Genomic DNA, 12,107 nt, shown 5'->3' with positions numbered 1-12,107 from the left:
GATTACATAAAGAAAACATAGATGAGTCCCACCACACAAGTGCCATAGTTTACAGAAGACAGCCAGGATATTACTCTGGTATAATCCATCACCTCTCAAATGCTGGGTGTAGGTATTTCTTCTTTATGTCCCACATTGTAGCCTAAGATACACCCATCTGAGGATAGCCATATTCATTGCCATTTAATACAGTTATACAGAACTGACAAGATTGAGAACTCATTCTCCTCTCCAAAGAAATGAGGTGTGATTCTCGGGAAAACAGAGTGTATTACTGTATATAAAATGATAATACATATTTTTCCTAGCTTGAAGCTAGAATGGCTTTGATTCTTAAAGACATGTTACAAATGGGGAAAAGAGAGAAAAGGATTTGGCTTTACTTATATTACCAAAGGCAAGGATGTGCATTACATTCTCTCTGTATACAGACACACTGCTGTCATTTTTATTTACCAGAATATACACATTATATATTCAAATTACAAAACTGTCTACAGTGGTGCCTCACTTAACGAGCGCACCGTTTAACGACGAATCCGCATAGCGATGAGGTTTTTCTGATGTTTTCAATGGGTAAACATCGCTTTGCAATGACTGGTAAGCGTTTCGCTTACCGATTATAGCATAACGATGTTTTAAAAACAGCTGATTGGCGGATCCAAAATGGCCGCCGGGTGAAGAAAATGGCCACCCGCAGTGTTTTTGCGCCCTTTCCTCACTTACTGGACAGCGAAAATGGCGGCTGGATGGAGAATTTCCGCATAGCGGTGAGGTTTTCCCCCATAGGAATGCATTAAACATGTTTTAATGCGTTCCTATGTTTTTTCCCCGCATAGTGACGAATCTGCATAGCGACGATTTTTTTGGAACGGATTATCGTCGCTATGCGGGGCACCATTGTATCAAGTTTATTAGCCTTTTGCGAGATACAGTAGATGATTCATACACTGGGGACAGCTTGGATGTTAACCGTGAAGTTTATGCATGCCCTTGAAGAACAGAGCCTTTTTTCCTCACCCTTGCCTAATTACTTCTTCTTAGGGCAGGGGGGGGACTGCATATTTTTCAGGCAGCACAACTGTTCACTTCAACAACCACCCTGATGATTTGGTCTGCATGGCATGGAAAGATCAATGCAGGGAGCTACAGGAGGAAGGACTGTAGTACTTTTATTCTCCACCCCCAAAAAACAAATTCTAGCATGCACATTAAGACATCAACACCATCAAATGCCACTGTATCTGTGTCTCAACAAATTAACAGCCATAATTCCCTTGATTTTGTTTTTTCAAATCCCCTGGAAAAAAGTTTACCATTGTTCTAGAATTCTCAGAATGCAATAGCCATAGATATAAATAAACTATCATTATGAAAGCACGCCTATTTATATAATCAATTTAATCTCATAATTACACAATACTCTTCAACAAGATACAAAGAAACTAAGTGTGGCAATTGGAAGTACAGTATTGGTACCATGAAAATAAAAGTGTAATAAACAAAAGCTTCCATGCAAGTTTATACACAGAAGCAAATTTGTAACACTGGTTACTATAAACCATTTCATTTTCTCTCACCAAGGCTATCTGAGGCTGTTCTCCGTCTTTATCTGTTAGATGCAGAAAATTCTTCTTCCCAGACTCAAAACCAGCATCAACCACAGATTTATCACTAGACTGATCCAATGGTGTCTATAAAAATCAGAATAAAGATATAGTTTATCAGATAAAATCAGGTGATGTCTGTTTTCAGAATTTCAACAACAGGAGAGCAGGTGCATTTTTGTTTGTTTGCTTGTTTTGCACTGACTCATTTGATATATCATCATGCTTTTGCCTCAGTTACCACTAGCGAAAAAGTACAAAAACATGCTGGCTGAAATCCTATTTCTGTATCATATGCGACACAAAGTTGATTTACATCATCAACAGTGGAGATTACTCAGAAATTAAACTTGAAAATTTATCTCCTGAAGCTCCCAAGATTCCCTGGTAAGCCCTTTCACCTTTGGGAACCTGTGGAAGCCATGAGATGGGAGGGGAAAATATTTAATTACTGAAAATGACCAGTGAAGTCACCCCAGTGGAGAAAGTAAAGCATAAATCCCTATTCCATTGTTTCTGTAGATCAATTAAAAGGATTAACTGAGAGCCTCTAGCCAGGCAAGAGAAATGTTTAATTTCTGAAAGACTTCCACTGCTAATGACATCAACAATCTTAAGTAGCACAAGTTACAGCAATAGGATTTCAGCCAAATTTTCTTCACAGAAAATCTTGATCTCCAAACAAGTCAAAGAATCACACAAGCTTTTTACATTACAGAATCTGCCTGCTTACTACTCCATCTGTAATAACTATTTAATTAATTTTTTATATTTCAATTTACATCAGCTTTCCTTAAGTTGGTACCCTCCAGGCATTTGGAATTCTACTCAAATCAGCCTCATCAAGCAAAGCCAATGGTCAGGAATGTTGCGAAGACACTATCTAGGATCAACTCTGGCCTTTGCCATCTGGAGGGTATCGGGTCTAGAAAAGCTGGTCTGTAGCCTATATAACAAAACAACAATCTATGGATCAAATACAAGAAAATCAAATCCAACATCTACAGAAACCAGAAACATTGCACTGGCTGTAAATCACAGAAACAAATGTAATATCTGAGTGCCACATAATTCATACTACTGTATCAGCTCCAATTTACTGTTTTATATTTTAAATGTGATTCCATTTTCAAGTGAATTGTTTTAATCTTAGCAAAAGCAGAATATACATTTCTTAAATATAATATCTGTAGTCCACTCTATCAGCTGACTAAAAAATTTCTATCTGGCTTTTGATTCTATTTATATCCTAATATTCCCAGTATACAACTGATTACCTTCAAATTTCTAGTTAGATTTTAGAAAGAAACTGACAAAATATTTTCAATCAGCCTCACACACTATAAAACAAGAGTGAAGCACTTTTTAAGTGCTTTGTTTCTTTTCTATCACTCTGTACTCCCTGACCAAATTTTATCAGGACAGACTGCTGTCTCCTGAGATAATAACTAGCACAGGAGTTTTGAGAAACAATGCACAGATATAGGCTGATCATCTGTACTCTAGATATAGATGCATAGATGATCTAATCATTTCCATTAAGTGAAATAACTGTTTTTACCGTATCTGCCACGTTGATGCCATTGGCCCAAATTAAATCAAATGTTCCATTAACATAGCCCACTTTAGTGGCCACATCCTCGAACAATCTTTTTACAGGGGTGGAAGCTGGCAAGTTCAACGTGATGCGCTCATTCACCGTTTTAGCATTAGTAGTATCTTGTATTATACAAAGCACTCTAGGTTCATCAGCAGCATTTTCAGTCTGTAATGAAAGAAGAAATACATTATGAAAATACTTTCTATTTTAAAAAAATGTTTATAACTAGTCAATTTCAGGTTTTAGTTAAGATGTAAGAATGTGGTATTAAAATAAATTTAACTAGTTTGCAAAAAGAGAAATGACACAAAAAACCCACTCTTTTATATAATCCAGTTCCACTTCTAGATCTTCTTGACCGCCCCATAGTAAAGCCGTATCTTTCAAACTACATAACCTTTAAGATACATTTATGAGTTCGCTTTGTATCTGTATGCAAACTTATGAAACCTGCTATGCACACACCACTTACACCCAGATCGGATTACCCTATACAGGGTTCCCTCTGAAGGTCCAAAATTTCAACTGGTATAGAATGTTGTTGTTGTTTAGTAGTAAAGTTGTGTCCGACTCTTCATGACCCCATGGACCAAAGCACACCAGGCCCTCCTGTCTTCCACTGCTTCCCAGAGTTGGGTCAAATTCATGTTGGTAGCTTTGATGACACCGTCCAACCATCTCATCTTCTGTTGTCCCCTTCTGCTCTTGCCTTCACACTTTCTCAACATCAGGGTCTTTTCCAGGGAGTCTTCTCTTCTCATGAGATGGCCAAAGTATTGGAGCTTCAGCTTTAGGACCTGTACTTCCAGTGAGCACTCAGGGTTGATTTCCTTCAAAATGGATAGGTTTGTTCTCCTGGCAGTCCAGGGGACTCCTCAAGAAACCCCTCCAGCACCACAGTTCAAAAGCATCAATTCTTCAGCGGTCAGCCTTCTTTATGGTCCAGCTCTCAATTCCATACATCGCTACTGGAAAAACTATAGCTTTTACTATGTGGACCTTTGTCAGGAAGGTGACGTCACACTTTTTAAGATGCTGTCAAGGTTTGTGATCACTTTCCTCCCAAGAAGCAGGTCTCTTTTAATTTCCTGGCTGCTGTCACCATCTGCAGTGACCATGGAGCCAAAGAAGTAAAATCTGTCACTGTCTCCATATCTTCCCCTTCTATTTGCCAGGAGGTGATGGGGCCAGTGATCATGACCTTGGTTTTGTTGATATTGAGCTTCAGACCATTTTTTGTGCTCTTCTCTTTCACCCTCATTAAGAGATTATTTAATTCCTCCTCACTTTCTGCTAGCAGAGTAGTATCATCTGCATATCTGATATTGTTGATATTTCTTCTGGCAAACTTAATTCTGGCTTGGGATTCATCCAGTCCTGCCTTTCGCATAATGTATTCTGCATATAAGTTAAATAAGCAGGGAGACAATATACAGACTTGTCGTACTCCTTCCCCAATTTTGAACCAATCAGTTGTTCCATATCCAGTTCTAACTGTTGCTTCCTGTCCCAAATATAGATTTCTCAGGAGATACACAAGGTGGTCAGGCACTCCCATTTCTTTAAGAATTTGCAATAGTTTGTTATGGTTGACACAGTGAAAGGCTTTTGTGTAGTCAATGAAGCAGAAGTAGATGTTTTTCTGGAACTCTCTGGCTTTCTCCATAATCCAGCGCATGTTAGCAATTTGGTCTCTGGTTCCTCTGCCCCTTCGATATGCTGTATTTACTATGTAGTGTTTCATTGTAAGACTGTCACATTGGATTAAACTGCAGAGAAAAGCCCCAGTATACAGTAATCAATCTCATGAAGAGGAGGAGGAGGAGATGGAGGAGACAGTACTCTGGCTTCCAGATATCTGGGGCAAATGTTTCAAACACGGCAATAAGATTGTGAAAACCCAATGAGCTTATCCTCTCCCTCTAATTTCTTCCATACAAATTTCTGCATTTCCCATTTCATCACTGGTTATAATACAATATTGTATATGAAGAAAGATTCACATTAATACAGTGAGCTCTTATCAAGCTTTTCATGAGATTTTGATAACTGAAGTTCTCATTAATCTTGGTCCAAATGAATTGCTAAGTCATGAAAAAAATGACTGGAATGGTACAGAACAAAGGATTCAAAAGGAAAAAGATGTGAATTTGGTGAGGAAAAAAATTAACATGGCTTTGCAACATGCAATTTTGTCTCACCAAATTCAAGCATGTCAACAAGCATGCAGATATGGATACTCTAGTAAATAAAATGTTGAGCACAGGAGTAAACAGCTGTCACAATGGAAGCTTTCCCCTCATGTAGCTACTGGGTTTGAGACACTTTGATTTGGAGTCAAAATGAAAGGATCTTCCAATGACACACAAAAAAGTATACTCAAGCAGCTATAAATTACAAGATACTTGGGCTACAAATCGAAAATAATGTTCAGTGGAGATGTAGAGTGGAATGCATTTGAACAAAACCTCTTATTTTCTTACATATAGTACCGTGTCTCAGAAAAGTCATATTTCATGAGGACAGGTTGTAGTGCTTTTACCACATCAGTTCAATGTAGTGGTAAAAAGGGAAATTCCATGCTCGAAATTACTGAGGGGCAGTATTAATAATAAACAGCCAATACTACAACATTTTATATACATCTGTGATGCAGCCACATTTAGGAATATTGTATACAGTGGACCCTTGACTTACAGATGGCTTGATTTACAGACTTTTTGAGTTACAGACTTCTCTGGCCGCAAAATTTAGGTTTGACTTGCAGCCTGAGAATTGACTTACAGACCAGAAAAAAACCAAAATGGAACAAAAATGGCCTGTTACGGGATTAATCGGTTTTCAATGCACTGTAGGTCAATGGAGACTTGACCTACAGACTTTTTGACTTGAGAACCGCCTTCCAATACGGATTAAGTTCTCAAGTCAAGACCCCACTGTATTGCTCTGGCTGAACCATCACAAAATGAATTAAAAGATTTTAGCTCTAATGTAGAAAAGTACAAAGGGCCAGGGATTGATGCACATTTCCTAAGCAATAAAGTTAAGATGTTTGTAGCTTTCTACCATAGGAAAAAGGTCACTGATTGGGAAACTGATTAGTATTTCAAAGAATTGTGAATTATATGGAGAGCTATTTCCCTCTCCCTTTCCCTCTCACTAGAACTCAGGTCATTCAATAAAACTGACTGCCAATCAATTCAGAATGTACAGTGGTGCCTCACAAGACTATTGCCTCATGGGACGATTAATCCACAAGACGATTAGTTTTTGTGATCACTGTTGCACTTCGCAAGACAATGGTTTCCTATGGACAATTTTCACAAGACAACAATTTTTCCCCATTGGAACACATTAAATAGATTTCAATGTATTCCAATGGGGAACTGCATTTCACAAGACAATGTTTTCTATGGATGATTTCTGCAAGACAATGATTTTTCCATTGAAATGCATTAAATGGATTTCAATGCATTCCAATGGGGAACCGCCTTTCGCAAGACTATGTTTTCGCAAGACAGCATTTTTCTTGGAACGAATTAACATTGTCTTGCGAGGCACCACTGTGCTTTATATAAAACACATAATTTTTGGAATCTGACATATGAGGAGTTTAAAAGAAGATTAGACATGGGGATTATATCTATTAATGGTTTATTAACTACATTTGCTAAATGAAACATCCAAGCTGAGATTAAACAAGCTGTGAATTCTGTGGGGAATTCTATAGGCATCTGATTGACCCCTATTGAAAACTCAATATGAGAAAGATGAACCTGTGGCTCTATCCCTCTGTAAGCAAAGCAGAGCTAAATGTAAATATATGTTAAGTTTCAGCTAAAAAAGATCTTACATAGAAGATATGCAAGTCCAATGAAAAGAAGCAAATAGAGTCTGTAATTTTCCTATACCAAATGATTAAACTAACATTACCAGAAATGGCTGCTTAACCACAATGTAATATGCTCCATCCCCTGATCAATTGTTTTTTATTATTTCAAAGTTTAAATCAGTACTGTATTATAAATTATGGTACAGAAGACATGCTGTCGGAAATTTTGTTGCTCAACACAATAAGTCACAACTAGAGCAGGCATACTGGATTAGTAGAGATTTAGTTTGTCACTGCTTCTTAAGTTTCACTGATTTAGTGGGCCTACTCTAGTTACAATGTACTATGCCAAGCAACAGGATTTCTGTCACCATGAGAACTTCAAGTTATTCACCAACTAAGTGGATCCTCCCAACTCCTGCATAAGCTTTTATAAGTAAGCATTATACCAATAAAATTCACACACCAACATTACAGGACTAATAAAGTCTTTGATGCTGGTGAGCAAGACAATTGTCCAGAAAAATGCTGCATTAATTACAGCAAATAAATCAGGTTGCCAGAAAATCCAGCAGTGGGATTTTGGATAGACAGACTGTGTCTTCTAATTCCAAGAGGCAAAGGCAAGGCTTTCTTCCTCCATTTCACATTCTTTCTCTTTCCAGGAATACTGCATGTTATTGGTGGGTAGACCAAAGGGAGAGAAGGCAGAGAAGGGGGAAAAGATATTTCATAACAACTCAAGAGCCTCTACACCCTGCCTAGAGGCTGAGTGAAAATAAAAACAAACATGGAGGGAGAAACTCTGAAAAGAAAGAGTGACACTCTAGAGTAGTCTTCTATGGAAAAAAGACTGAAATGTAGAGACCTTGTGTTTTTGGGCTCAGATACATATGACATCCTGTGTGGAGACAGGACTGTGCAAAGCACAGAACCTGCTTGAATAGGTGCGAGGAAACAATATTAGGAACAAGACACTAAAGGTATTCCTGAAAAAAATAAGGGCTTCAATTTGGTCTGCATGGGGAATGTGAACAAGAGTTTGTATTCTTTTTTCCTGATTTGCCATTCTCAACTAGAGAGAAGACCCACCGAGTCAAGTGCTGAATAACAAGTTGGCACTTATTTAAATCCCATGCATCCACTGGGTCTACATTAGTTGGGATTGGAAATAGGACACTGTACAGAGCACAGATAGGCAAAGTGCAACCTTGGGGTCACATATGGCTCTCCTAATCCCCAAATAATTTCTCCCAAGCAAGCAAGCAAACATTCCTCTTTTTCCACAATTCTGAGGATCTGTGCAGCCCGTACAACAGTGGCTGCCAACCTTGGGTCCCCAGATGTTCCTGGACTACAATTCTCAGAAATTCTGGCCAGCACAACTACTGGTGAAGGATTCTGGCAGCTTTAGTCGAAGAGGCATCTGGAGACTCAAGGCAGATCCCTAGAGAATCCCAAGGAAGGGGAAACTGGCTTTAGACCTGTGAAAGTTGTCCACACTTGGGATACAGGACATTTGCAAATGAGACAGAGGCAGGATTTAACTTAAACAAAATGGCAAGGGCTAAGAGGAGTTGCCATCTGCCTTATGGGTCTGTCTCTTCTTAGAGGCAAAAGTCAGGATGTACCACTTCAAGTAAACACACTCTTTCTACACTCAGAAGACTTATTATACCATCTCCTTTACAGTCAGCTCATATTGCTCTGACCATCCTTCATCTTACTCAGTGTTTGTAGGGAAATACAATGCTTCATTTTTTTTCTGGTCTGCAGAATCTGCTTTCACTTGCTTTTTACTTATAAAAGCTCCTGCTCACAAGATACATCTGTATTGTCCACAGCATTTGTAGGCACTTGTAATGTTCTCTAGGCAAGTTACAACATAAGCTTCACAAATTAGTTAAATACAAAATAAGCAATTTAAAAAGGAAGTTTAAACTATAAACAAAAAAAAACCCGAGGAGAATATACTTGTATTGCTAAAACAGAATTTAAATATGTGAATGAAAATCGTTCGTTTAGTTGTGTCCGACTCTTCGTGACCCCATGGACCAGAGCACTTCAGGCCCTCCTATCTTCCACTGCCTCACGGAGTTGTGGTGAATGAAAATAATACCAGCTAAATATAGTTAAGCTTTAAATCACTGACAGAACAACTTCAGCAAAGATTTCTAGGCTACTCACAAAAGGCACTGTAACAGATACTTTACAGCTAATAATTTATGCAAATATTGATGTAGGATTGTCAATAGTTCTTGGCTTGTAACCTGCTCAATTAAGAGATATAAGTAAAGTTATTTTTGGCAACAACAAAAAAGCAAATTAACATACATAATATGTGTAATATAAAATATAAAACATACACAGAGAAAAATACAACTGCTATCTTTAAGTATAAATGTTTAGGGCTGTGGAAGAACAGCACAAATAGCATGTGCACAGCCGCTGACTCCAGATGGATACAGAAGCCAGGAACATTCAATCCTGATTCTACATTACAGCATTTTTCAACTTTTAAAAAAGTAGGCCAAGATCTTGAAAAGGGTGTTCCCAGCTTCTTGGAATATTTGACTGTGCTCAAATAGCAGTCAAATTCCAATTATGATCAGCAGCTCAATGTTTCACTGCAACAGGCTTGCAAGAAGACATCACATCATTCCATGTTATGCATATTCAATTATTTAATAAATATAAATATTCAAATATATACAGTATTTATGTATATTCAAATAAGTAGTTGAATATCTCACTGTGTAGAGCTGTGTATGGCTCCTTTTAGAACAGCTTTAGAAGACTGTGTGCACATCCCTTGACTAGAAATGCCAGATCTCGCTGGGAGATACTCTGTACATTTTCCCCTTACAGGCCAACTTATACACAGACCCACAGGGCAAATCACAGAAGTCAGTTTTTGTTAAGGTGCCAAAAATTTTCCAGGTTCGTAGTGTATTGCCTAGGAATTTTTGTACTCCTTGATTTAATTGTATAAATACTATTCATGAATACTTTGTAATTTTACTTCACATATACCTGACATTGTAAAAATGTGCATTTAAAACTTGTCTTCTTTTCTGTCTTATTAAGCAGACAAGTAAACTATGCAAACTTATGCAAAGGTTACAAAAATGTTTCAATTAACAAAATGAATATATTGAGTATACTCAAAGTATATTTAGAGAGAAGAATTTCTCATCACAGCAGCTTCAAAGAAAAATTGTAATTTTACCTACAAGAACACTGTTAAATTTCTAAATGGTGGTGGAAAATAAGTTCATAATCACAGAACTATATTGCAACAAACTACAACAAATAAGCAGACAGACCTCAAAAAGATAACTTTAATTCAGACACCTAGTCTATGAAATTACTTCTTTCTTAAAGAAAGAAAGAAAGAAAGAAAATCCTTCTGTATCAATATTTTTCTAACGAGACAAAAAGACTGAGTACAGATAGAATCACTTGGAAACTTCAATCAACATTTCATAAAACTAGACAATCGTTCTACATTGCACCTGAGGTTATTAACATGGTAAGTAGATTGTATGTTAATTAACATGGACTTCAGTATTTGTTAGTAGCTATAGATGCTGTTACAGGACACCCAGATGAATTCTGAAATCCTTGTAAATAACTTCTGGGATTAACCCTTTATTGGGATAATATCAACAATTATGAACTATTCTGCTTGTTTTTTGCTTAGGAAGTCTATAAATCTCTATAAGACATCTGGGGAAACATGTCAATCAAATTATTTATCACAGACAAAGCAACACAACAGGTAAACAAATACATACAGCTTCACTCTTGACAACAATTTTCTCTGCAAACAATAATACCATAAAATTCGTATTTTGATGGCAGGAAAAACATGTGCTCACCAGAACAAGTGTTCTATGTTTACACTGTCTACTAAATATATCATGTACCTCACTGCCCATGAAGGGAACATGGAGAAATTGCAAAAAAAATAAATAAAAATAAATAAAAAAAATAAAAAAACCAACAAGCAAAGTGTGCTGCTTATATAGCAATTAAAGCACTCACTCTGTGGGCAGCTTACAAGTTATTTATTTATTTATTTATTTATTTATTTATTTATTTATTTATTTATTTATTTATTTGTTTATTTATCTATCTATCTATCTATCTATCTATCTATCTATCTATCTATCTATCTATCTATCTATCTATCTATCTATCGTCAGCCATGGAAGGCAGCCCATCTCGGAGAAGGAAAACTCCGATTTCAAACCTCCACTGCCTTGTGGCTATATCCACTGATGGAAAAGGCTTCAGGAGTTAACCTCGAGGCAAAATCCGGAGCTGGAGTCCCGAAGGCAGCTCGTGTGGTTCTGCTAACTCCTGCGACGTTGCTGGAACCAGTCGTATTGGCTCTTGCCTTTCCATTGGACCATTTCAGCAATGTGGAGAGGGGGGATTTGCTGCTTGGGTAACAGCCTATCCTCCATATTACCTTACCCGGGCTTCATGCTCTGGAGAGGACACTCCTCTATTCAGAGCATGTTACCATAGTCTCTCGAGACTGAAGGATGCCTATGATGTGATATTTATTTATTTATTTATTTATTTATTTATTTATTTATTTATTTATGTAATACGCCACCCACACTACCCAAAGGTCTCTGGGCAGCTTACAACATTTAAAATACAATACAATTTAGAACAATTAAAATACAATTAAAATATATATAAAAATTGCCATCGGACCCTCAGTTGATGTTATTTCAATTAAAAGCCTTCTGGAACAGGAAGGTTTTGACCTGGCGCCGAAATGTCATCAGCGTCGGCGCCAGACGAATCTCAGTCGGGAGGGCATTCCATAGTCTGGGGGCAGCTGCCGAAAAGGTCATTTGTCTACAAGCCATCCCTCTTACCTCCTTAAGGGACGGCTCTTTCAAAAGGGCCCCCTGGCTAGATCTTAATGGCCAAGTAGGTTCATATGGAAGGAGGCGGTCCTTCAGGTATCCAGGGCCCAAGCCGTTTAGGGCTTTATATGTCAAAACAAGCACTTTGAATTGGGCCCAGGCAACACCTGGTAGCCAAT

General features: G+C 37.7%; 1 protein-coding gene across 4 annotated transcripts in view; it reads right to left on the bottom strand.

Annotated features, from left to right (window-relative positions):
- The window catches only part of USP47 (ubiquitin specific peptidase 47), a 102,167-nt gene that overhangs the window by 63,988 nt on the left and 26,072 nt on the right, over window positions 1-12,107 (bottom strand). For all 4 annotated transcript variants that reach the window (XM_078383940.1, XM_020789905.3, XM_020789906.3 and 1 more), the window contains 2 exons: window positions 3,169-3,372; window positions 1,581-1,694 (listed from right to left, as the gene is read on the bottom strand). In XM_078383940.1, the coding sequence (XP_078240066.1) occupies window positions 1,581-1,694; window positions 3,169-3,372 (318 nt within the window). The remainder of the gene's footprint in view (window positions 1-1,580; window positions 1,695-3,168; window positions 3,373-12,107) is intronic.

This window comes from Pogona vitticeps, chromosome 1 (genome assembly GCF_051106095.1).
Source record: "Pogona vitticeps strain Pit_001003342236 chromosome 1, PviZW2.1, whole genome shotgun sequence".
In the NCBI taxonomy this organism is placed as follows: domain Eukaryota; kingdom Metazoa; phylum Chordata; class Lepidosauria; order Squamata; family Agamidae; genus Pogona; species Pogona vitticeps.
The sequence above is the reverse complement of the archived record's forward strand: the minus strand, read 5'-3'. Positions and strand labels throughout refer to the sequence as shown.